This window comes from Bos javanicus, chromosome 17 (genome assembly GCF_032452875.1).
Source record: "Bos javanicus breed banteng chromosome 17, ARS-OSU_banteng_1.0, whole genome shotgun sequence".
Lineage (NCBI taxonomy): Eukaryota > Metazoa > Chordata > Mammalia > Artiodactyla > Bovidae > Bos > Bos javanicus.
In genome coordinates, this window is record NC_083884.1 from 67,997,542 (window position 1) to 68,024,025 (window position 26,484).

General features: G+C 56.8%; 1 protein-coding gene across 5 annotated transcripts in view; it reads right to left on the reverse strand.

Annotated features, from left to right (window-relative positions):
• TTC28 (tetratricopeptide repeat domain 28) overlaps positions 1-26,484 on the reverse strand; it is a 578,341-nt gene that overhangs the window by 15,553 nt on the left and 536,304 nt on the right. For all 5 annotated transcript variants that reach the window (XM_061385220.1, XM_061385219.1, XM_061385223.1 and 2 more), the window contains 4 exons: positions 18,753-18,893; positions 8,108-8,252; positions 2,850-3,029; positions 550-1,270 (listed from right to left, as the gene is read on the reverse strand). In XM_061385220.1, coding sequence (XP_061241204.1) covers positions 550-1,270; positions 2,850-3,029; positions 8,108-8,252; positions 18,753-18,893 — 1,187 coding nt within the window. The remainder of the gene's footprint in view (positions 1-549; positions 1,271-2,849; positions 3,030-8,107; positions 8,253-18,752; positions 18,894-26,484) is intronic.

Genomic DNA, 26,484 nt, shown 5'->3' on the forward strand with positions numbered 1-26,484 from the left:
CTGGATTTTCCATGGACTGGATTGTCCATGGGGTTGCAGAGTCATTGCAGATACAATGGAGCGACTTTGACAGCTACGATGCAGCTCAGGTCACAGAGCCTGATGGAGCGGGACTGAACCCAGGTCCCCTGACAACCAAGCCTCAGGTCTTTCTACAGCACTGACCGCTCCTTCCTACAGTCTGGGGGTCACAGGAAGGCTGTAAATGGGGCCCCCAGCACCCACTCGACACACTTGGACAGCGAGCTCTCCTGCTGCTCCCTGCTCAAATTCCTAGCAGCGGAGTCAGGGCTGACTTGGCAGCAGGCCAGAGTCTCAGCCAGGGGACTCTCCTGGAGCCTCTGCGCTGTCCTTCCCTCAGGGTTCCCTTCCTCACCGCGCCCCCCCCAAAACCCACTAGCCTGACAGGCGCCGGAGCCCCTGCCCCTGGCCCCCCGCCCCCGACAGCTCCCGAGCCCCTACCCTGCCCCCACCTGCCCCTGGCCCCCTGACAGGCACCCGAGTCCCTACTCCCCGCCCCGGGCCCTCTGACAGCACCCGAGCCCCTACCTGCCCAGTTGGAGGGGTGTGAGAAGGCCTTGCTGCTCTGCACCACCTTCATGGCCTCGCCCAGTGCTGCGCTGGCCTTCAGGCCGTTCAGCAGGGACGAGTACAGGGCGTGCAGGAACATCTTGGAAGCGGCCACAGGCACAGGCCACAGAGACACGAGGACACACTGAGCACCCGCCGCCAGGAAGGCCCGAGTCAGCGCCACCACCCCATCGGCCGTGATCCTGCTGCTGGACTCCTGGGAGGAGCCGAGCACCACCAGCTTGACGGGCAGCCGCAGGTCCAGGATGTCGGCGGCCGTGAGCAGCAGCTCCTGCAGCGGTGGGCAGTCTGAGATGCTCTCGCCGTCGCTGGCGTCGTCCTGCACCCGCAGGGACTCAGGGATGGTGTAGGGGTGGCCGAAGGAGCTCTTGCCGCCTGCAGGGGCGCCGTCCACACTGGGCGTGAGGACCAAGGCCGACAGTTTCCAAGAGATGTGGGTGGCGAAGTGGACGCACTCGGCCTGCGTCAGGGCACTCATGACCCGCTCTTTGGTGGCCACGCTGCCCACCAGCGGCTGGCAGCCCAGCAGCTCGGACACCATGTAGGCTTCCTCCTCGGCTGACGGCATCGGGCCCCACAGCCACCTGTCCATCACCGCCGACGGCAGCTTGGGGTTGCCGACCACCGCCGCCATGGACGTGGAGCTGGAATAGGCGGGCGGGCTCTTCCTCAGGTGAGACTAGGAGGGGAGGAAAGGCAGCGAGCATCCGTCAGGGCTTCTCCTGGCACTCGGAAGCCAGCTTGGGCGGGGCCATGTCCAGTATGGCCCACCTGTCCTCCTGATAACCTCACTCACTCCACTTTTCAACACCTTCCTGACACAGCACACGTCTGGCTGAGGATCACACCTGCTGTGACAAGCTCTTGGAAAAAACCAGACTAGACGGGGTGGGAAGACCCCATGCTGTTTGTCAAGTGGGGGGAGGCGGGGGTGGTGCTGGAAGCGGGGGCAGGGTGTGCAGGGGGTGCCAGGTCGCCTGCCCCACATCTCCCTCCCACAGGTCTCCCTGTGAACCCCTCAGTAAGGGGGAACCCATGCCCGATGCCACAGGGGCTTCAGGGGTGGCTTTGTTTAAACCTGCAGAGAGCAAGTCACTCTCAGGGGAAATAGGGCCAAATTAAGTCCTTTTGAGGCACTACCGCTGAAACGATTACAATTCCCTCAAAAGAGAAACCCCTGAATTATAAAGTCAGCATAAAGAAGCCCAACAAAGTTCTGATTTCGCCCGACAGTGCCTTCTGATGCACTGAGGGGACACACCAAGTGTCAAATTTTTTCAAAATAATTTTCTGGTCCTTCCACCCGGTGCTGCCTTCCACTCTGGGAGAGAGCAAGGCCTGTGGGGAGCCTGTCGGAGACGGGACTCCCCTGTCCCTGCTCACCTCTGCCCCCGGGCTCCCGGCAGCGGGACGGGTCGGCCCTCAGGCCGGATGCACACAGTTTGCTCAGTCAACCGTGGGCATGAGGAAAACTTGGAGAAAATAATTTCTTTCTCCTTGAACTGAATCTGTCCCATGTGAAGGGTGATCCAGCAACAAAAACAGTCAAAACTAAGATCTCCAAAGCCCATGGGGCAGAAACTGGCTCGGTGGAACCCTGCCAACAGCCAAGGTCAGCAGAGGCTGAGGTGGGTCCCATGCAGGCGCCTGCGCCCAAGCCTGGGGCGGAGTGCCGGGGCAGGAGGGAACCTGGGTCTCAGGGTCCCTGGGTGAGCTGAGAGAAGGGAAAAGGGTTCAGGACTGGCTCCGAAGGCCCTCTAGTCAGGCAAGCAGGGCCAGGGGCAGCAGTGGGGTGAGCCCTGACCCACGGGGACCCACTGCTGCCCCCTTGAGTCCACAAAGTTCATCCTGTCCTGATTTTCACTGTCCCCCGAAGGCCACTCATCGTGTGGTTTCCTTGTCGCCCCGTAGGGCTCTTCTCCACTTGACGCCGATCTCATCTGTCTGCCCTCTCTGCCTGCAGCCCCTCCACCAGGCAGATGCAGCGCCTACTCCACGGTCAGCATGTGAGCAGGCCCACCCTCAGGGGAGCGATCCGCCTCCACAGGCGCGTGACCCGCCTCCAGCCCAACTCAGTGCCAGGACTGAGCTCCCATTCTGGTGTCAAAGCAAAGCAGAGGAGACAGAAATGTCTCCTGGGCGCCTCCTGGGTAGCGGAGGACTGTCGGGTCAAAGGCTGTCCCCGCCTTTAGACAGATCTGCTCTGAGGTCCCCGCGGCCTCTGGCCGTGGCCCAGCTCACCGGGCAGCCTGACTTACCTTGGCCTGCGGGCTGAGGGAGCGGATGGAGGGGACGGCAATGAGGGCAAAGCGCTCGTACAGGTACTCGTTGGAGGAGCTTCCCTTCAGGAGGGCGAACGGGATGAGGTAGAGGTCCCCCTCCAGGACCAGGACCAGCTGCCGGTGCCGGCCCACCGGGCCGCTGGAGTGCATCAGGCCCTGCGGGGGAGCGAGCAGCTGACAGCCGGTGGATGCCTGCCCCCCAGGGGTGCAGTCGGGGGTGGGGGGGCGTCCTCCTGCCTCGCTGGCCCCACCCCGAGGGGGAGGGTAGAGGAGCACAGCCAGGAGGAGACGGGTGCCCCGTCACGGAGGGGGTGTCCCCAAAGATAAGGCCCAGCAGGTCATGTGGATGTTTCTACAGGAGGCAGGTGTTCAGGCCAAGGGCAGTTGCCCTGAAAGTGCCAGGGGGCCCCAGAGCAGCGTGCAGCAGCCTGTCACACAGCACTGAGCGCTCGGCCGGGGTGGGACACACTGACCGCGGATGAGAAGCGAGACCCAGCGTGTGGACAGAGGCTCTGAGACCAGGACGACATCCCTGGAGGAGGAGGTTCGACTGCAGGGCCTCGAGCCGCCTTGGGGCCTCCATGTCCCTCCCTGGCTTCGCAGGGCTGCCCCACCCAGTCCCCTGTGACTGGCGGGGCCCCTGACGCTGACAGATGCCCCGTTATCACTCCTGGAAGGCCGGGCGGGACCCGAGCGGAGGGCACACGCAGACCAGACAGACACATCCTCCAACAGAGCTGCTGCTGGAGACGAAGGCCGGATACGAGACAAAGAAAAGCAGGCGGCGACTGTGAAGGCTGGACTGGACCCGGGTGGGTGTGAATAAAGACGAAGCGGCCACAGGAGCCTGCGGGGGAAGGTGCGGGGCCCACAGACAGCGGGCACCAGGTGCCGGGTGGCCCTGAGCCTCGGGGCGCTGGCTCAGGGAGGGTCACAGCCAGGCGCCCCTGCCCTCGTCCCTCTGCTGCCCGAGCTGCCGCGCGCCGGGGGGTGAGCGCTGGGCTGCAGGTGCAGGGGACGCTCAGCAACCACGACTGAAAGCTACCAGGACTGTATCCAACCAGAAGTGCAAAGGTCCAGATTCAGCCCGCTCCACTGTCCTCTCTGAACCACAGACAACAGACCACTGGCTCCCCTGGGGAGTCTGAGAAGCGGAAGAATCTGGCTGTGGAGAGGCAAGACCAGAGGGCTTGGACTGGACCCAGGGTCCAGTCTCAGCCACGTCAGCTCTGGGGGCTGCTCACGCGCAGGGGCCTCTCTCAGGCCAGGGTGGTGACGACGAGCCTGCACACCCTCGGTGCAGGCGGGCCTCGGCTCCCCCAGAACCTGCTGGGGTCAGGCTGAGACGGGGGCGGTCAAACATCAGCTTGAATCAACCCATGAGCCCTGACCCAGGGGAGGACACCGCTTGCCCGGTGGACAGGCTGGCATTCTCGCCACTTCCGTGGCCCAGAGAGCTGGCTGGTAAGTGCCTCTTCTTCCTGCTCCTCATCAGCTGTGGAGACGCCTTGGTCCTCAAGTAATGTCTGTCCTCGTGGGAATGTTACTCCAGAGTCTCCAGCAGAGACCAGACAGCCTGGCGGTGCCCACCCCACAGGCCTGGTGCCCCGTCCACACCTGGGCGTCAAAGGCCAGCTGTTCTGTGGACAAGTGCCCCCTAACCGCCTCCAAAGGCCATGTCTTCTTACAGACCAGTCGTGACCAGGTGGTCGTCCCCCAGTAAGGAGAAGTCGGGTTACCACACCACTTGATTCGTCTTTACAGTCACGACCCAGCTGAAGCCATGCTCCTCTCCTGACCAAGCCCCTGGCAGAACCAGATATCTCCTCGAGTTCTCAGAGGGGAGGTCCTGGGCCACCCCAGAGCTCTGGTGCCTGGGGAGGCTGTGTACCGACCTAACCGACGTGCCCGGCAAGTTGGAAGTCACTTTCTGCAGCCCTGAGCCCGATAACTCCACTTAGCCTAAGAGTAGTCTTTGGTCAACAGCAGAGGTGGACGCGGATGACCTTTCTTTCTGCCCAGAAGCGTTCACTCCTCCCACCTGTCTGACTATCTTGGCTTTGACGACCATAAACACAGGTAACAGGGGATTTAAATACATGGAAATAAATAGAAGGACAAAGACCGTAACTAGAACGAGCCCAGAGGCTTCTTAAATCACGTACAAAGAGCGACTTGACAAACCCTAGGGAGTGCTAGCAGCTCCTGGCCCTGGATGAGGCCCCATCTGCTCACAGAGGGCGAGGCCTGGGACCTGCGTGCATGAGCGGCCTCATGCGGAGCAGCCTGTGGTTGCAAGGGGCTCCTGAGGCAAGTCCAGGCTCGGGCGTGAGTCACTCCCCTCCACCCCAGGGTGAATGCCACGGACACGCACCAGGTCTGGTCCCTCTCACACTAAGCAGGAGCACGTCTCCTTTGCATGTGAGACAGGATTTGACTTAATGTTTGCTGATGGCTCACGAGCAGATGGAACGGGGCCTCCTCAATGATAACTGGACATGCTCGCCCTGTCCTGACAGCAAAGGACGGCAGGCTTCCAGGAAAGAGCCACAGCAGTATTTCCCTTCAGCTAAATTCAATCAAGTCCTGGTGCAAGCCTGCAGGAAGACATTATTCCGTTCCACTTTTCATACCATCTGACCTAGTCCCCTAGCAACAGGACTGCGGCTAAACAAAAGCAGTTGTTCAAATAATTATAAGCCGCATGTGAAGAGGCTAATCGCTTTAGTCTTGAAGTGTCAGTGATTCATAATCTTGGACTTTGGGTTTTGATGTGTATTTTCATTGAAAACGGGGAGAAGGCCTGGCTCCATCTGGCAGCTGACGGCACGGGAGCAGCGGGCGGTGTTGCCCTCTAGTGGCCTCGGAGCAGTGTGGGAATGGGCAGGACCACCACCCCCTCCCCGGCCAGCCCACCGATGGGGAGGGCCGTCCGGGAGCACAGGGCCACCCCCTGCCCTGTGCCCCCTCGTGTCCAGGGTGGGGTGCACCCAGCAGCGCCCGGCACGTGTCAGTGAACACTCGTGGGATGAGACCAGCTCCTGAGGGAAGTGGGCTCACTGGATCCCACTGGGCCCACAGTGACCACAGTGGGTCCCGAGAGAGGCTCCCCCATCTCGTTTCCTCTGACAGCCTCTCAGAGGTTTCACTCCATGTCTCTTTGGAGGCTGTCTGACGCTTTCACTGCATTCAAATGCCTCAGTCACAAACGAGAAAACTTTCAACATCAGGAACTGAACGTTTTCACCCTAAATGCCTCCTTCAAGACAAGACCACACTGCTGAGGGTCACACCTATCCTCACGCACAGCTCCTGGGCACACGCACGTCGGGGACCAGACTTTCCTTCCTGTCAATCATATAAAGCCATGACTTCAGTCACTGTTCCAATGCGTTTGGGGCTCGAGTCCATAAATCTTCCCTTCCTGACAGCCCTGTAGGAGCACAGAGGTCCAGCCACAAGCAACCACTAGTCGCACTGGCAGGTTCTTCATTCTTTAAGTCACAGGGCAAAGTCCTCAGAGAGAAAAGCCGACTAAAAGTCACAGGGCAGATTCAGAAGGGGACCCACAAGGGACAGCTCACGACTGAAGCAGCCCCTCCACTGGGTGGAGACGCTGTGATGGACAGAGGGAGGGGCTGCCCCCCACTGCCCCTGCCCCAGGACTTCTGCCTTCCATACAGGGAAGAGCCCCTCCAAGCTTGCTTTCTGGGGCCCAAAGGGGCACATCCTCCAGCAAAACAACTGGCGCTCAGGTGCCGATCCCTTGAGGCACATCCCTGTACTTGGGATCTACCCAGACGTGAGCCGGGCCCAGCACCAGGCCGGGGGCCAGGGGGCTGAGCCTCAGAGCTGCCCCACAAGCCCGGTGGCTTCCTTCTGCACCCTAACCTCTCAGAGAGCTCATGGCTGGCGTCCAAGAGAGGTCACCGAGAACCCATTCACTGACGTGGGTCTTGGGTCTTCTGTTTTGCATCCAGACTAGACCTGAAAGCATCTCTGGGACCGCGCACCGCTGACGTTGTACTGAGCGCCAGCATACGCCAGGCTCCAGGCCAGCCGCAGGGACATGGACACAGCTCTGCTCGGCGGCAGGTCCTCGATCAGCCTCCACTAGCGCACGCACCTGGCCCTTCCAGGGGCCTGTTACGAACTGGGTGTCTGTGTCTCCCCAAATTCATATGTTGAAGCCTACCCGCTCAGTGATGGTATCTGGAGGTGGGAGCTTTGGGAGATAATTCGGCTTAGATGAGGGCAGGAGCTCCAAGAGGGTCCCCATGATGGGGATAAGAGACCTGAGTGTGCTCACTCACTCACTCCACCACATAAGGACACGTGAGAAAGCGGCTGTTCTCAAGCCAGGAAGCGGGCCTCCACCAAGAAGCTGACGATGCCACGCACCCTGACGCGGGACTTCCAGCCCCAGAACCATGAGAAATCCAGGTCACCCAGCCGGTGGCATTTTGTTACAGCAGCCAGAGCTAATCCACAGTCGTGGGCAACGGCATCTGGCGGGCTCGTGCACGGCCGTTCAGATTCACAAGCTCCCCGAGCCCCTCAGCAGCCCCTCACCCGGTTGGAGAGCCGCGTCAGGACGAAAAGTGACATGCAGAGACCGAGGCCACAGAGCCCCTCAGAGGCCGCGCCCAAGCTCCTGGGAAGCACAAGGGCGAGTCTTCCGCTGGGCCCCAAGGTAGGGCGCGTCACCCCAGGGCAGGGGCCATGGGTCTGTTCTCACCAGGAAGGAGCCCCTGGCTTGAAGCTGCTCAGGTGAGGCCCTCAGATGAATGGTGGGCAGGGGAGCTGACGTGGGCGCATCTCCCACCCTGACTGCGGAGGAGATGGGGGGATGCGTGCACCCCTGGGCCCCGGACCTCCCCAGGTCTGACAAAGAAACTGGGAAGGAGCAGCGTCTCTCATGCACCTGAGACCCCAAGGCTGACCCGACTGCCAGTAAGGAGGCTGGCCAGGAGCCTAAATGCCTCCTTCAAGACAAGACCGCACTGCTGAGGGAACCCGTGTCCGCCCCTTGGCACCCAGGACCCCATCTGCAGCCCAGCGGCCCCCCTAGAACAGCGTCCACGTGGGCGTCTGGAGGCTGACTGAGAAGCCCCGTGTCTGGAAAACCCCCACTGTCTCAGGAGCCTGTTCTGTGTCTGGGGCGGGGGCGGGCAGTGCAGGGTGCTGAGCGGGAAGTGATGCATCCTGACACCAATGGCCGGCCGGGCACTTACCCCTTCCATGGGTGCCACAAGCAGGTCGTACAGGGCGCGGAGCGGCGGCCTGGCGAATGAGCTCTGCCTCCTGGGAAGAGAAGAGGTCCCGTCCTTGATGGGCGACGCGGTGTTGCCGACCAGGCTGGTCATGCTCTGGCAGCTCCTGGGGAGAGAAGGGGGGTTGAAGCCAGGAGGAGGCCGCCCTCCCCCTCAGGTACGTTCACGGACCCGCGGGCACAGACGCACCGCAGGCGGCCCAGCTGCACACAACATCTACATGGGCTGCGGAGTTTCTCTGCATAATCAAGTGTCCTGAAGCGCTGTTCAAAGCATTTAATTACATCCTCGTGTGGAGCGACTGGGCAGGCAAACGTGAGGACCATGAGAATTGGGGCAGCCGCCAATCTGCCAGGAAGACAGTGCCCCGAGATCCGTTAGTGTCCAGGGCAGGAGCCGCAGACACGAGGCTCGTGGTGGCCCCGCCGAAGCCCCAGCGCAGCCCAAGGGGCAGGTCAGTTCAGGCGTGGCTGCAGGGTTCTGTTTTGTTTTTAATGTATGGCCCATTATTTCTAGGCAAAATTTTATCAGTACGGACATTTTCAACCCCAAGGCCCCAACTTTCACACTCCTGATGTTAGGGGAAGCACACTGACTGAAACCACTTACCCTGGCCAGGCACCATAGTAAACATTTGCGTGAATTATTTTATGACAGGAGGTCCTGGTAGGGAGCGCAGAACTAACAAGCTACCGCCAACTGGAAGAATTCGGGAAAGGTCAAAAGGAGGTGTCACGTGTCCTTCCACCTCGAGAATCCTTCTTGCTGGCATCCATCTTGGCTGAGCAATGCATGCACCAGCAGAAGAACCCCGAGTCAGACTGGCCGGAGAACCCAGAAACTGGCCCCATCACCAGAAAACCCGAGTCTGCGAGCCGCGTGGCAGAGCGGCCTCCTGGGTTCCCTCATCCTGCTCCCCCCAGGGTGCCCCTTCCCAGTAGTCTCTTGCTTGGTCAGCGTGTATGTCTCCTCGGAGAATTCATTTCTGAGTGTTAGACAAGAGCCCACCTTGGGCCCTGGAAGGGGGTCCCCCTTCCTGCAACACCGACACAGGGTGAGCGCATTCGCTGAGTCCCTGATTCACTGAGCAAATGCTTCCTGAGCCCCGGCCACCTGCCAGGCACTGATGCAGGCAGGCCTGGGGGCTGAGAGAGGACGCAGGTGAGGAGGAGGAGAGACGGCGGGCAGGGAGACAAGCCCGTTTCCACTGCAAGCGCAGGCTGCCCTGCAAGTCTTGCTGAACCGGCCCTCCAGCCTGGTCTGCGTGGCCTCAGCACAGCCTCCAGTGACAGGCTCCACAGAACTAGTAGACAGTCAGTGGCCCCTCAACCTTGATTCAGACACTGCACGGTTCAGGAGTTTCTGCTACACATTTAAGACCTTAAGACAGAGAGCAGGTCTCACACCAGACTCAGCTAAGTCAGGGCTCTGGACACAGGACTGGTGGCTCTGTGGTTGTTACCAAAGGGAAAAGCAGAACACGCCCCTGCCCAGAAAGCCAGGGTCCTTGACCATCTAAAGAAATGATGTGAAAGGTTTATTTGCATTTTTGAGACCTGGCTCTATCCCATGGCCTTCCCCCAACCCTGCGGTGTTCTCAGCAACGTCCCAACTCTAAACCCTAGGGCCATGCCATGCCAGGCTGAGAGCACTCTCCGCCCTTACCTGCTCCTACAAGAGAAGGAAGGGTAGAGAACTCGAGGGTCTGGGAGCCCGCTCTTGGCACACGTCCGTCACCTTCACTCAGAAAACACGTTATCACGAGTGACAGGGCCCAGGATGTATCTTTGCCATCGAGCCAGTGAAGCACTGATAACCCTGGAGTGACACTCACAGGCTCGCTTAATTCCCTGGAATACACCACAAAGAGCATTGCTCCCCTGAAAGAGCGAGCATGAAACCGCGCCCCGGAGGAGACAGTCTGGCGCAACACGTGGTGGCTGTCACGGCGGCGTGTGCTCCTGCACACAGCCTGTGTGCACTCACACCCTCGGGAGCCCGAGCTGCCCCCAGGACAGCGTGGGGGTGGAGCGGGGAGCAGCCAAACGGCAGCACCCTCTCCCTGCACACCCCTCACTAGACACGTGTCTGCCTGGACTGTGGGCTGGTTACCCCATTCAGGCACCTGGTCTGATTAATCTGGCCAAAGACATCAAGGGGAATGCCATGTTTCCAGACAACGCTGTGTCCCCAAGTCCTAACGGGAACTGATGAGGCGCTCCCCAAGGCCCTGAACTAAACAGCTCCTACTGGAGACAGACCAGCTCAGCACCCTGAGCTTCCCTGCGTACCAGACCAACATGACTAAGCTGCACGGGGTGGGGGTCGGGGGAGGCAGGAGGAAGTGGGGGGCTGCGTGGTAGACAGACCATTTGCAAAAAGGGTAAATGGTGCAGGATGGGGAGGACAACAGTGAAGCATCTAGAACCTGGAGGTGCTGGGCATCTCCGCTGATAGGACAGTGAGTATGGAGGTCTGGGCAGGAAGGCCAAGTGGGCTGGGGGCCTTTTCTTGAACCCAGGAAGTGCCAGAGGCACCTACCAGGGCCCAGCAACGCTAACCCTCTCAACATGCATCACGCCCACGAGGTGCCAGGTGCAGGCCCACAGAGGGCCAACCTGAGGGTCCCTGCACTGGACTGTGGGGAAGGGGGTCCAGGGCACAAGACTCTCTGCTGGTCACAGAGCTGAGGGTAGGCTCTCAGGGAGGACCGCTTGCTGTGGGCTAGCCTGCCTGGAGACGAGGCGGGGAAAGCCACTCCAAGGCCAGGAACAATGCGGGGCGAAGCACTGGACAGTGCTTGGGACAGTGGGGTTGGCACTGTTGGCAATGGGACAGTGGGGAGCCGGGGGCAGAGCACTGAGGGAAGTGGTCGGGGTGGGCTGCAGGGTGAGCGGGCTGGGCGGCTTGGCCTCTGGGCTCCGGCCCACGCCCTTCAGCACCAGGCGTGCCTGAACAGGAAAACTCCACTAGGCCAGTTCCTTCCAAGGCTGATCAGAGAAAGGCCCCGCAGACTTCCCCCTTCCCTGTAGGCCTCTGGCGGGGCTCCAGAGCTGGGACCAGGCTAGAACACGGTGCCCCCACCCCTGGCCAGTTCAGAGGGGAAGCCGGTTGATGTCCCTGGTCAGGGCTGGTAAACACATGCTGGCTGTGGCACTGCAGCGGCGGTTTCGGAGGACACTCTCTGGGCATTGGCACACTTCCAGGGGCAGGTCTCGGGCTAGGAAACCACCCCCGCTCCTGCCCAGGGTCATAGGCGGGAGCAGCGGTTTCCTCACCTCTACAGAGCTGGCCTGGATAGACTGCAGTCAACCAGCTCCCTGTGTGTGCAGCTTCTGGTTTTTCTTTTTTTTTTTCACTTGTGGCTTCTGTTTTTACTACGACATTTGACATTCACAGTGACCGAGGGCAGCTCTCGCTGGCCAACAGCACACGGCCACGGCCCAGAGCCCTCGCTGACCTGCCCCTTGTGGGGGCGGGGGGAGAGTCGGCCTCGCAGATGTGTGTCCCGCGGTCCCCTGGCTCCGAGCCCTGGCAGGAGTGGTTGACAAGTGTGAGCGGGTGTGTGGGGTGGCCCGCTCCCTGCTGTCCCCCTTCCTGGCAACGTCACCATGGCCCAGTGACCCCCTCGCACTGCGGGCGCTGGGCCATGGGCTGGGGCCCCGGTGACTGACTGTACTGCTTCGGTTTCTGGGGCACCTTTCAGCCTGGCTGACTTCTCTCTGCCTCCGCAGTCGGGACTCAGATGGGGAAAGAGTGCTCTGACAGGGTGGACGCATCCCCTGTGACAAGCGTGTGAGCTGCGGAAGAGGCGGCGCCCCCATCCAGGCTCCAGCCAGGCCCGCCACACCCACATCACTGCTCAGGAGGCGGGGCGGCCCCTCCCCTAGGGAAGAAGAGCCCAGCTTCAGAGAGGCCAGGAGGCTGCCGGGCAGGGCAGGGTCAGGGCTCCCACCTGCCGGGGAGCCGGTTTTTTTGTGTCCCCCCTGTCCTGAGGACACGCTGAGCCCCCTGCACTCACCTCTGCTCCCCACCCCACTTTGCTGTGACCTGACTGCGGCGGGCGGCCTCTCCCAGGCTCTGCGGGGCCGGGGCCACAGGAAGGAGGGCTGGGCTCGCGGGACTCGCAGCCGCGCGGCCACGTGGCTCCAGCAGGGGGCGCTGGCTCGCCGTCCTCGAGGCCTCGTTCGCTGCCAGGGACCCAGCTGGGCTAACTGACAGCCCAGCCCTCAGCACAGAGGGTTTTCTCACACCGCGCCGCAGTCTTTATCAGCTCCTTCCTTAGGTGATGTTCATTAATCTGCTTCTGGAAAAATACTCATTTTGTCTGCAGCATGGCCATCTGTGTGCTAACGGGATCGGAGAGAGACTGAGCGGTATCCGGGCCGGGAGGCTGACAGGCTGGGGGAGCCACCTGGGCTCGGCGCCCTCGGCGGGCAGAGCTGCGAGATGAGGAGTGAGGCGCCCCGAGCAGGGAGAGGCCGGGGTGGTTTATGTCTCTGGAACGATGACAAATGCCGGGCAGCCCGGGGAGCACGCGCGGCTCGTCAATCTCCCCAGGGATGAAGAGATCTATTCCCCAGGCAGGGGATTTATAACGCAGGGCTGCAGAAGACCCTGCGCACTGGGACTCACTGGGGCTCACACGCTGACGCAGCCCCACCCGAGGCCTGCCAGGTGCCCGGGGATGCTGGGGACACTGAGGGATGCGCACTTGGAAGTCTCGGCCCCAAGCGCCACTCTCAGCACCAGGCCAGCTGCCCTGGCTTCCAGTCAGGGCCCCGTGAAGGAGGGGAGTTGAGGGCACATGCAGAGCCCGCAGGGTGGGCCCCCCACTCCCACACACACACGTACACATTTCTCAGGCTTTCAGTCAAGACGGGGAGCTAGGTGAGCAGCAAAAATGGAGAAGCAGGGCTCAGCCCTCCACAGGTGAGACTAAGCCAAGGGCCCCCGCCAGGCCCGAAGACCCCAGGGACGGAGGTGGCCAGCCTGGCCCTGAGGTCCCATCCGTCCCGCTGGTCTCTTTGCTCAGAGGGAAGAACCCAAACCTAAGCTTGGCGCACCCAGAGACTGGCAAGGACCAGGGCCCCACTGCCACCCGGGGGTCTCTACACCACGACAACAGGCCGCCCACCTCTGAGGAGGGACAGGGACCCGGAGAACACAAGGGAGCAGCGAGCACAGGGGGCAAAGGGGCGATTCATGAAAGCACGGAGGGGCGGGCTGACTGAGGCGGCGCAGGGCGGGTGCCCCACAGGTGCCCCTTGTACCCAGGTCCTCCGCGTTGCTCTCAATTCCCTGCCAGCACTCAGGTCCTTCCCACCTGACCCCGTGCACGCAGGGCCAAGACAGGAGCTGAGCCAAGAACACTCCCTGGGGGCCCTGCTGTCTTTTGGGCCACAGGAGGGAGGGGCCTCAGCTGGGGTGGGCCTGGCCGGGTGGACACACGCCCGTCCCTGGAAGCCTCTCATAGCCAAGTCTCGCCTCAGACCCCAGCCCGCCCCGCCACAGGTGAGTAAACGGAGACTCTAGGCCTGAGGCCCTGAGGCCCAGGGCAGGGGCAGGGCCCCCCCAGCTCTCAACAGTCAGGCATCAGGAAGCTGGGAGCCCAGGGACCAGCACTGCCACAGTCTCAGGCCTTGCACCCTGTCTGGAATGCTCGACAGAGAGATGCTGCACTGGGCATCCCGTGCAGTCTGCTCACAGGACGTGCCCGGGTCCTGGTGTGCAGGCCAGGGGGAGGAGGGTTGGGGGGAGGGGGAGACAGCGGAGGGGGGAGGCGGAGGTCCCCACAGTGCTGAGCTCCTTCCAGGTGCCGCCCACCTTTGCTCAGGCAGCTCCTCTCTGGCCCTGAGGTCTGTATCACACTTTCCAGTGGCCAGTTCAGGAGGCTTCCCGTCTGCACTCACAGCAGCAGGGTCCCAAGCTTTGGGGTCGGGGGTCCTGCTTCTGCTCCTCCTGAGTCCCAAGAGGCCCCAGCCTTCCTCAGGGGGCCTCCTGCCCCACATTTGAGGAGCTGGGAGCGGCCCTGGCAGACGGGGCCGAGTGCCTGCTCCACCAGCATCTGCTGCTGTGACCCACTGGGCTCCTCCTCCCCACCCTCGGCCCTGCCGGAGGCTCCAAACTCCCCTCCGGGCTCTGAACTGCATCCGCTGAGGGAACGGGAGCTGGCCGGCCTGAGATCTGAACAAGTGCCTGGATTTTAAGGTACCAGCAGAAAGATTAATTGATGAACCCACTATATTCAAGCAGCCAGTGACTCTCCACCAAGAACATCCTCACAAGAAGGCTGTCTCCTCAGGGGGGTGAAGGCTGTCAAAGGCTGCATTTTAAGCACTTATTCAATAAGCTGTCGGCACTGTCTGCCTGCTCACCTCCCCAGTCACCCAGCGCCCGGCTCCCTGGCTGCTCCCTCCTCAGGGGGTGGGCTTAGGCCGAGACCCCCCTGCCCTTTCAGGGACACGACCCCTCTCAAGCCCAGGGACAAACCTGGGCCACGCAGGGCTCCTCTTTTCCTGCTCATGGGCTCTCCCAGGAAAGCTGGTCAAGGGAGAAACACGCACCACCAGGGAGCTGGGGACGCCCCTCCTGCGGGGACCACGGCACGGCCCACTCTGCTCTTTGCTCCATAGCCCAGTTGCGGGGGGGGGTCACCTAGGAAAATCCGATGCCCAGGCCAGCCTCACACAGGCTTTGCCTGCTGACCCCATTAGGGGCCCAAGCTGGGCGTTGGGGGGACGCGCTTACCATGCACTCAGGGACGGAGAGAAGAGGTCACTGTGTGAGTGGCCTGCCCAGCTGATGCTAACACAGAAACACCCTTTCCAAAGGGCCTTGTACCCATGGGTGATCTGTGGGTCCTGTCCCACACAGGTCCTGTCCCCCCACAAACTTGTGGAATCTAATGAAGTCTCATTCATCTACAAAAAACCCCCAGAGCCAAATTAGTGTTGTACAAGGACAGAAGGCGCCGCCTCAGAAGTGGTGAGCTCTCGCTCACTGGAGGAGTTCAGGCAAAGGCTGTGACCACTTGGAGGGAGCCTTAGCTGGGTGGGATCCGGGAGCCAGAGCTCCGTCTTTGGAGCTGGCCAGACATGGGTCCTAACACTGGCCTTGTCACTGGGCCCATGTGACCCGCCCATCGGGAAGGTCCATGCTGGAGCCACATGACATGGGCGCGTGGACCACGCACGGGGGCCTCTTTTTAATGTCTTCTTTCCCTTCTGGCCATGGGAGGCTGGTCCCCCAGGATGGTGGTGCCACCCTCTCTTCCTGCAGGACCCTCAGTCTTTGTCACTGACCCTCTTGGGGGAATCCAACCAGGCCGAGGAGTCTTGTTTGCCAATTCACCCTTTTGTGGGGGTGGTTGGGGTATTAGTTGGAGGTTGCAGAGCTGAGGGAGGGCTCTGGCCCCATCGTGGCCCCTCTCTAGAAGGGAGAACCTCGACATTGTTGCTCTCTGCTTGGGCTCCAACCACTGACATCTGGGCAATTACAAAGTTCCTTCCTACCTCCCATCACACACACTGCCAGAAGGGGAAGGAGCACAGACAGTGGCAACAGCAGTCAGAACCCTTCTGGGATACTGGTCCTAATGGGTCCTGGCTGGGTGCCCCTGCAAGGCCAGGGCACAGCCTGGGACCCAGAACCCCGGAGCAGCTGGCAGCATGTCCTGTTCTTCTTCCTCTTCCTCTTCTCCGCAGTAAAAGTGATCTGCTGACTGCCCCTAGGTTCAGACACACACACACACACACACACACACACACACACACACTCATACATGTGCACTGGCGTTCCAGCCTTCAGCATAACTTCTCAAGCATTCTGCAAGACGAGGGGCAGCCCCCCTGCCCAGTGGGGGACCCCAAGGTCAGGTACTAAATGAGAGAAGACTCCCTGCTTTTCCTCCCTAGCAGTGCCTGCTCTGGGCTTAGCACGCCACTGTGTTTCCTGCCAAAGTGTAGAGGCAAGAAGGAAAACAGTGGTTGTGGTGACCTCAAGAACAAAGACCAAGCTGTGCAGTGTGTGGAGGGGAGGGGAGAATGCTAAGGCCAAGTCTCGGCTGACTGGCATCTGCCGTGGCAGCCTCATCCCCAACCAGTCCAGCAAACCACCCAGAACAACAGGGCCAGCAGCCTGTGAATCACAGAGCTGGAGGGCCCTGCAGCGGGGACCTGGTGCTGCTACACACACGGCTGCTGCCACCTCACCTCCTTGGGCTTGGGGACCAGCACTCTGCAAGCCCCCACAGTACTGGGGTCTGCAGAAAAGCCACCTCTCAGCCGTCCCAGCCAGTGACACACCAGCCCCACCTCCTGGTCATGAAGGGGCAGAGAGAAAGGCCTGCGGGGACCCCACAAGGTCAGGGCAACTGGGAGGTGGGACCGGACACAGCCCTGCACCTGCTGGGTGGCAGGTCTCCACCCTCCCGGCCTGTGTGCCCCTCAGCTGCTAGAGCCACAGCTGGGCTAGAAGGTGGCAAGGGCCCGCGCCATCCTAACCAGGATACCTCTACTTCTGTGGGTCGCTAGGACGGACGGAGGCCAGCACCCCCTTCCTGGGCCTGTGGTTGACAGCAGAGGCCTTGGCACCCGGCCCCAAAGCTGAAAGAACAGTTTCCTCTCCTCCGACCTGCCCTCAGAAGCCTCTAGGAGGTCAAGACTGGAAAGGCGTGCAGAGAGGTGCAGGAGTTCCATTGCCGGCATCTCCTGAGGGCAGGCTCGAGGCTTCAGGCAAGTTAGGCCTGATGAAGGAGCTGGGCAGAGAGCAGCTGGGCAGTGAAGCCAGATTCCCACGCTGCGGGCCTGGCGGCCCCTCCCAGCCTCAGGCTGGCCTGTCCTCAGCCTGGCCGCTAGCACTGACCACATTGTTTAACGAACCATTGCTTAGTGAGCTAACCAGTGGTCCTGGGCTCACTGGACCTACCTCAGAGTTGCTCGGAGTGACGAGTGTTTTCTCAAAACAAGCAACTCCATGATACAAAATTCATACCCCTTCTTGTCCAGGGATGATGAGCTAGGACCCCAGGTACACCTGGTTTGACCCCTTCCTTGCCTAGTGCCCAAGGCCCTGGAGGAGGGGCTCCTGACCGCGGGCGCGCCTGAGATCAGGTCGGCCGCAGGTGCCTGGCAGTGGCCTCTGGCCTGTGCACTGTCTCTCACACAAAAGACACGAGGCAGGACGGGAAGCAAAGGGTGGGTGAGGCCGCAACCCGGGGTGGTCAACAGCTGCTGCACAGGCACATGCACATTTCATCCCTTCCAAAGGTTATCCACCCACGTGATCCGGAGAATCCAAGTTTAACAGTGTCCTTCCCACTTCACTCAAGACGGCAGAAGGTCAGCACACATACGAGCTTCCTGCACCTGCCAGAGCCTGGCACGTGCTGCTCATGCATTAGCTGCTGTAATTCCATGTAAGGGAACCCTGCCAAGTAGGAAGCTTGTTCCCACTTCAGTGACGAGGAAAAGGCTGACAGTGGTGAAGTCACCTGCCGCAGGTCCCACAGCTGACACGCAACAAGGCCAGACCCAGCCTTGCAGTCTTCACACCCTAGTTTACAACCACAGATCGCAGCACTGGCAGAGCCGAGATCGCCGGCCCCAGAGCCCGAGGAGCTGAGGCTGAGGATGGAGCCAGCCTCAACCCCACGCCTCCTCGTGCCTGGTCCTGTCCCTTCCAAGAAATTAGAGCCACGAGGGACACTTGCGAAGGGGGCAGGGCCGCAGAGGAAACTGGGAGTGAACCAGCCTGAGGTTTTGGCCTCCTGACAACCAAATGCCAGTCCCTTCAGCCCTGGCTCCTGGCTCCCATCCCATCTGACTCACCCCTGGCAAAGTAAACACACGTTTGTCACCCTGACAGCACAATAATGGGAGGAAACCGGGGCCTGGAGCAGGAGCACATGGGGCACAATGGTCACTCCCTCCCGCGTGCCCGCTGCCCCTGCCGCCCTTCAAAGGCAGGGGCCTCAGCGTCCAGGGTGTCTTTCTGGAAAGGTCTCTCCAAACTTGACTCCCAGGTGTTACCAACCAGCGACAGCGGGAGAGGTGCTCCTTAACCCAAACCGCCTCCCCTGTTCATCTGGACACAGCTCGGCCTGCACCCCCGGTGAAAAGACGCAGGGGCGCACCAGCTGGCAATTTCAACCTTGGCTCATCTCAACGCCACTGAGGCCTATGGTCAAGTAGTGGAGACAGGCCCCGGTGTGGACGGGCTCCTCCCCAGCAATGCTGGCATCTGCTCACCTGGCCTCCCTCAACCTCAGGCCAGAAAGGTCCGCACAAGGGCCTGGCCGTGAGCTAGGGCAAAAGCTGGCCAGAGAAAAAGTGTGTGGCACGGCCCTGTGCGGCGTCTCCTGGCATCTGGGAGATCAGCCCTGAGGCCACGGGAGTGAGCAGCGGACTGTCCCCTGGGCCTCCCACCCAGCCACGGTGTACAGTCATATCAGGCCTGCCGCACTTCCTCCCCCGACCTGGAGGGGCTGCTGTGACCCCAAGGGCCAGAGCACCGTGCTCACCCCTGCAGACCCCCATCCCACCAGAGCCCATGCAGCTGGAAGGTCACGGAAGTTGCACCGCCTGGGAGGCAGGGCCACACACACCTGTTAAAGAGGTTGTTGCGGCGAACCATCCGAAGAAAGCCAGTGGGGTCGGTGACCGAGTTGAGCCTGTTGTTCATCTCCTCGAACTGCTGGTCCATGATGTCTCCAGCTTCACTCTCGGTCTCGCTGCTGGCACAGGCCCTGCGGGAAAACAGCAGAGAAAGGTGCCGAGTGCTGCAGGCCTGCTCCAAGGCCCCGTCCTCGGCTCCAGCACGGCCCGGCTCCTCCCGAGTCGTCCCCCTCCTGCTCCCTGCGGTCCACCTGCTCATGTCCAGCACTGCCCCCTGCTGCAAACCCCTTTCAGGAAGAGGTTGTGCCAGTGCCCAGGTTGCACTCCCTGCATCCAGCGTGTGCCCCACATGGACGGGGTGCAGGATGGCCCCTTGCTGAATGAACGGCACCACTTGCTGTGTCCTGCCGGCTGGCGGGCACTCTGCCAGCACAGGGCTTGGGCAAGTGCACAGTGTGGCAGGAGCTCCGGTCCATTCCAGCTCGGAACCAGTAACTAAGCACCTGCCTGTGCCAGGCACCACACCAGGCAGGGGATGCACAGTCCCTAAAGGCACTTTTCCAGATGAGGAGACAGTGCCCAAGAGTGGCTGCAAGGCCAGGCAGAGGGGGACTGTTTGAAATGTAGGCTTGAGAAATGTGGCTGATTGAAGCCCATTCCAAGGTCAGCATGAAGATGTTATAAGTTTTGAATTACTAAATTCGTATTTCCCCTATGACAGACTGTGAAAGAACATCTCACAATGGGTTTTAAAGAAACAGAAATACTCAGGAGTGCCTTGATTCACCAGCCTGATTAAAATAACAGAGGGCATATTAAACGTGTGAAAGGCCAAGCAGAGGCAGCTCGAGCAGCCGCAGACAAGCAGAGGGAGTGCTGGCTGCCCCTGGTCCCCACCGTGACCCTGGCCACAGCACCAGGGGCTCAGCAAAGGCCGCTCCATGTGTGGAGCCCCGCCTTCCTTCAGCGCCCATTGCTTCCAGACTCTGGAAATGCAGAGTGACGTCCGGCTCACAGGCGACTCCCAGCCCGCACGGCAACTGTGTTTAAAGCTCCTGCTGCCTAAGGAGCGGGTGGAGGGGTAGAGAGCACTGGAGGCACACAGACCAGCCACACAAGCTGCTCAGGTGCAGGAGAAGTGGCACCTGGGAAGGGACAGACCCGCTGCCAGAGAAAAGGGGCTTGGCGCACCGAGACTCAGGTTGAAGGTGAGCATGGCCTGCCTCCAACAGCCAGGCCGGTGAGCCCCTGGCGTCAGGATCACAGAGAAGGGGATGACTCCTCCCCCGGTTCGTCCTGGGGCCGAGATGCAGCGTGTGACGCCACTTAGTAAACCTGAAGGCTCTACATGAACGTCAGCCCTGATGAGAGGGTCCATTTTATGTGTCAACTTGAGCGGGCCCCGGGGTGCCTGGCCCAGCGTCACTCTGGGTTACGAGGCTGCGAGGGCGTTTCCGGGTGAGATTAACATTGGAATCTAGACTGAGGAAAGCAAACTGCCCTCCCCGGGTCGGTGGGCCCTGTCCAACCTACTGAGCATCTGACCCAGAGGAGAAGAGGGAATGAGAGAGGCCTCCCCGCCCACTCCCCTGGAGCTGGGGTGTGGCGCTTCCCACCTCAGATGTGGACACCCCACAACTTACACCACCGGCTCTCCATCTCTGGCTCACCAACAAAAGACCTGGGACGTCTCAGCCTTCAGAGCCGTGTGAGCCAATTCCCCACAACAAAGCCTGTGTGCATGCGTGCCCTGTAGGCCCTGTCTCTCTGGAGAGCCCAGCAAGAGGCACCAGAGCCCTACTCAGCCATGCTCCTTGGAGAAGGTCACACCAACGCCCCGCCACTGGGAGGGGATCCCAGGAGCTGAGCCCCAGAGAAGTGCTGGGAGATGGATAGCCTTCAGGGACGGCAAAGAGGTGTGATCTCAGAGCCAGCTACTCTCCTTCGTCCCAGAACCACACCAATGGCTGATCAAGGCATTACTAGCCCAACTTCTTCCTGGCGCCCACAACTGAACCCGCCCTTCAAACCCAGCAGTGCCTGGCACACAGCAGGTGTACAAGGAAGAACGGTTGATCGATGCCAACACTGGGGAGCATCTTACAACATGCAGGGTATTTCTAGCCAGATGTGATTTCATCTGTACAGCAAGCTTGTAAGGCAGCTCTCGTCATCTTCTCTAGGTCTGGAGAAGCTGAGGAGCTAGCCCAGGAGCACTCAGCGGAGGAGCCAGGCCTGACTCTCACCTCTCCCCCTCTGAGGTTCCAAGCCTCTCGCACAGTCCATCTCTCTCTGCTGGTTTGACAGGGGAGGAAGGGAATGAAGACAGGAAATAAGAGGAACCAGGAAACTTCCGAGCACCTAAACAAATCACCATGCCTCCACCCTGCTGGAGAGCAGGGAACGAAGCTTTATTCCTCCTGCCACCCTACGGGTATCAGTTGACCAGGCCAGCAGGTGAAGGCTGAAAATGCTCCCTTGGGAGCTCTGGGCCCTTCATGGAGACCCTGGTAAATATCACTCAACAAGCTCTTCTGTCCAGGGACACATTTATTATCTGAACATGACGGCCTGCTCGGAGCTGAGAAATCGGCTTGTCATTCGGTGCTTTGCAAAGGGGAGAAGAATTGACTGAACTGGTATCAGCCTCCATTATCTTGCAGCTCTGCTCTCACTGTCAACTGCGGACGGAGCCCTCAGAATCTCATGCTTAATGCGGCTGTTTCCTATTTCCTGACCCTTCAGAGTATTAACACCAAAGGGAAAAACAAACAGGTGATGTCACAGATAAGGGAATTTCCCATTTACAAAGCGAGCCTCATCTGTACGGCAGGGAGCCCAAGCGCCTTGCCATCAGTGGTTGTCATATCACAATCACAGCCTTCTCATCTCTCTAAGAGACTTTCTAGAGATGGCACAGCAGCTGGTCTGGTTCCATTCACTTTGATCCAACAAGGATTACTAACCGAGACCTACATAAAAGAGCCACAGAGGTCAAACAGAAGACAGTGACATGCCTTCAAGGTATAATACATCCAGTACGACCGGTGACTACTGGCTAAGGTGGGTTAAGAAGGAGGCAGGAGGGTGTCAGCCTGGAGTCAAGAAAGGGAGGGTGCGAGAGCCCTCTGGAATCAGCAGCATCTCAGAGGCACTGGAAGGACAGCTTAGACAGGAAGGGACTGGGGTGGTGTGTGGGAATCAGGGGATGGAATGGTATAAGAAGGCACGGAGGTTACGAGAGTGGGGGGCTCTCTGGGGCCTAGGGACTAGCCCAGATGAGCTGGAGGAGATGGTAAGAGTGGCGGGGAGGAAGGAGAGTGAGGTGGAGGGCCTTGAACCTGGAAGGCAGTGGAGAGCTGTCAGTCCAGGCTTCTGGTGGGCTCAGGGCGGTTGTCTGAGAGGCAGTCAACTGGTCCAGAGTGGAGAACATGGACTACATGGGGAGGAGAGAGAAAGTCAGGTGGCTTTTAGCAGCACTGCTCAGAAACAGCCCTGAAGGCCCCAGGGCCAAGCCCGAAGGAGACTGTTGGCCCCTCACACCTACTGGGAGCCCCATTCTCAGGAGTCACTAGTGTGTTAAGACATCAATGTGCCTGGGTCTCAACACGCCAAGTGAGGCAAGCTTTCCACAGCCCTCAGGCTTGGAGATCTGGGTAGCAGCTCCTTCATCCCCCAAATCCCATCTCCCTATAAATGGACATTCCTGGCTGTGACCCCATGTTCCTGGTTCCTCCTCATTATTTGCTCTCTACTGTCACCAACAATGGTTCTGCTTGTCCTGTGGTTGGGCCAACTTAACTCATGAGTCTAGACGTGTAAACTAGGGTGGTAAGGCAGAGAGTAAGACAGTGAGAACTATCAGGAAAATATTACCAAACAGAGAACTCATTTGCCTGAAACTCATTGAAGGAAAAGGATAAAAGACAACTAGCAGTTAATTTATAGCAGATGGGCCAGTGGTGGCAAATAAAGAAACTGCAAATAGGAGCTGGTCTTCAGTGGAAGAGGAATGGACATGCTGAGTCTGGACATGTCATTCATGGAACGACATGAAGAGTTTGGACACGCTGAACATGCAGACAGGACTCTGTGTTGGTGATGCCAAGTGTGCAGATACTGACTCTATTATTTAGATGGTCTTCATTCCAAAAGGGCTGGAGACTTAGAAATTCAAGTCTGGTGCTGAAGACAGAGCTTGGGACCAATTGTTTGATAGCTCATTCATTTATTTACCCAATAAATATTATTAAATATTTGTTATAAATATCCTGACATGCCAGGTTCCAGTTCCAGGTAAAACGGAGTAAGCACGTAACACTCCATCTTTCTGAATGAACGCAACTACACACTCTGTCTGGACCGCATGGAATAGGGTATCTGAGGAACACAAAAAGTTAATATCAGGCAAATGTGGGAAGAAGACCAGCATTCAAAATGGCACCAAATCACAGGTGAACTTCACATTCTTGCCTCTGTAGAATCCATCAGACAGGCCTCTCTGCAGCTCTCCCTTCTCTGTAGCCCCCCTTCTCTGCAGAAGTAGGCATCAGCATGAACAGAGAGCTCCAGGAGAAGCTCTCTATTTCCAGCTCAGAGAGACCAGAGAAAATCCCCCATTTTTCTTCTCTCACGTCTGTTCTCATGTTCCAGGCCACAAACAATCCTGTCAATTGACCTACTCTAAAATAATCACTAATGGAAGAAGAAAAATGACATAAGAAGGCATCAGGAACATCAAGAAAGAAGGGAGAGTAAAATAAATATCAAATGTCTGAGTAAATACAATAGACTGTTCTTCTCCTCATGCCATCTCCTGAAGTTTTCACATAAGTAGATGTAGTATATAAGACAAATGCAAGACGGGGTTGGGGGGTGTGGTGGCAGAGGTTCCCATATGGTGATAAGACTTTTACATTTCATTCAAATTAATACAGTATCAACAGCAAGTAAACTGCAAACTATAAAAGTATATATGTATTATAATCTCTAGCACAATTATTTTTAAAGTTATAAAAGAGACATAGTCAAAGACATAGATAAATTAAAATGAATTTTTAAAAAGTTCAAAACTCCAAAATAAGGCAGGAATGGGGAAACAGAGGAATAAAAAACATAGAACCAACAGAAAACAAATAGTCAAATACTGATATGACATACATAAACCCACACATATCAATAATTATATTAAACATAAATGGTCTAAATATAGAAGCTGACAGAATAGAATTTTAAAATAATCTAATTAAATGCTTCTACAAGAAAAGTCTCCTCAAATATAATGATATTAAAAGGAGTAAAGTAAAAGGCAAAGAGATAGACCATGCAAATATTATTCCAAAACAAAGCTTGATTGGTTATGTTAACAAGTAGACTTGTATACAAGTAGACTTCAAAGCAAAGAAAATTACCAGGGATAAAGAGGGACATTACACAATGATAAAGGGGCCAATTCATCAGGAATGCACAACGGTTCTAAACGTGTTTTCACCTTTCAACAGAGTTTCAAAATATATGATGCAAAACGTGACAGAACTGAAAAGTGAGGTGCATAAATTGAGACTTCAATGCTCTTTTCTCAGTAGTTGACAGAATTGGTACACAGAAAATCAATAAGATACAGAAGAACTTAACAATACCATCAACTAACTGAATATAACTGACATTCAGAGAAAACTCCACCCAACAAAAGTTCAATACATATTCTTGTCAAATTCATAGCAAGTATTCCCCAAGACAGACCGTACCCTTGGTCATAAAACAAACCTTAATAATTTTTTAAAAATTGAAATCATGAAAAATAAGTTCTTCACCCACCATGGATTTAGATTTGAAAGTAAAAAAACAGTAGGAAAGTCTCCAAACTTTTGGAAACTGAACAACTCACTTATAAATAACTGTTATACAAGAAGTCCTAGGTGAAATTAGGAAAATATTTTGAGCTGAACAAAACTCTAAGTACAACATAAAATTTGTGGGACATAAATAAAGACTTAGAGATACATTTATAGCCTTAAATGCTTATATTAAAAAAGAAAGGACGGGGACTTCCCTGGTGGTCCAGTGGTTAAGAACCCACCTTCCAATGCAGGGGGCGTGAGTAAGATCCCTCATCAGGGAACTAAGATCCCACATGCCACGGGACAACTAAGCTTGCATACTGCAATTAGAGAGCCCACATGCTGCGACTAAAGAAGCCCAAGTGCTCTAGAGCCTGTGCTCTGCAACAAGAGACGTCCACATGCCACAACAAACAGGCCATGCAGCCGAAAGTTTTATAAAAGGTGTTGTGGGGGGGAGGGGCTGAAATGACAAGAAGGTGGATGTACCAGTACTCATGTCACACAAAGGCTACAAGGAAAGACAAAGGACACTATTCTGTAAAAAGATTAATACAAGAAGAGAATATTACACTCATTAACATACATGTTCCCAATATAGGAGTGCCTAAGTGCATAAAACAAATACTAACAGACCCAAAGGGAGAAACTGATGGGAATATAATAATAATAGGAGACTTTAACACCTCACTGATATCAATGGACAGATCTTCCAGACAGAAAATCAATAAGGCAACAGAGATCCTAAATGACACAATAGAACAGTTAGACTTAGTTGATATTTTCAGATATTACATCCAAAAGCTCAGAATACACATTCTTTTCATGCATACCTGGGCCATCTTCTATGGTAGACCACATACTGGGACACAAAACAAGCCTCAACAAATTTAAAAGGATAGAATTATTTCAACAATCTTTTGCAACCTCTACAGCGTGAAACTACATGGAAAGAAAAGACAAAAATAAGAAAAAATGATTATATGGAAACTAAACAACATGTTACTAAAAAACCAATCAGCCAATAACGAAATCAAAGAGGAAATTAAAAAAAATACCTCAAGACAATGATAATAAAAACATAACCACACAAAATCTATGTGATGCAGCAAAACCAGTTCTAAGAAGGAAGTCCATAGCAATAAATGCCTTCCTCAAAAAACAAGAAAAATCTCAAATAAACAACTTAACCTACCATCTGAAAGAAATAGAAAAAGAAGAACAAACAGAACACAAAGCCAGCAGAAGGAAAGAAATAATAAAGATCATTAAGGAAGTAAAAGAGATAAAATAACAATTAAAATATCAATAAAACTAAGAGCTGATTTTTTGAAAGGATAGGCAAAATTGACAAACCTCTGGCCAGGCTCACCAAGAAGAAAAGAGCAAGGACCCAATAAGCAAAATAAAAAATGAAAGAGGAGAAATAACAACAGATACTTCAGAAATACAAAAAAAGAAGAGAATACTATGAAAAATTACACACCAACAACTTGGACAATCTAAAAGGAATGGACAAGTTTCTAGGAATGTACGTACAGCCTACCAAAAGTGAATCAAGAAGAAATCGATCATCTGAACGGACCAAACCCTATTAGTGAAATGGAATCTGTAATAAAAATTTTTTAAATCTCACTGCAAACAGAAGTCCAAGACTGGATGGTTTCACAGGGGAATCCCACTAAATATATAAATAACTTACACCAATCCTTCTCAAACTCTTCTAAAAGACTGATGAGGAGGGAGCACTCCCAAAGTCATGCTATGAAGCCACAATCACCCTGATACCAGAACCAACACTACCAGAAAAGAAAATTACATGCCAATATCTTTGATGAATATAGATGCAAAAATCCTCAACAAAATATTAGCAAGCCAAATA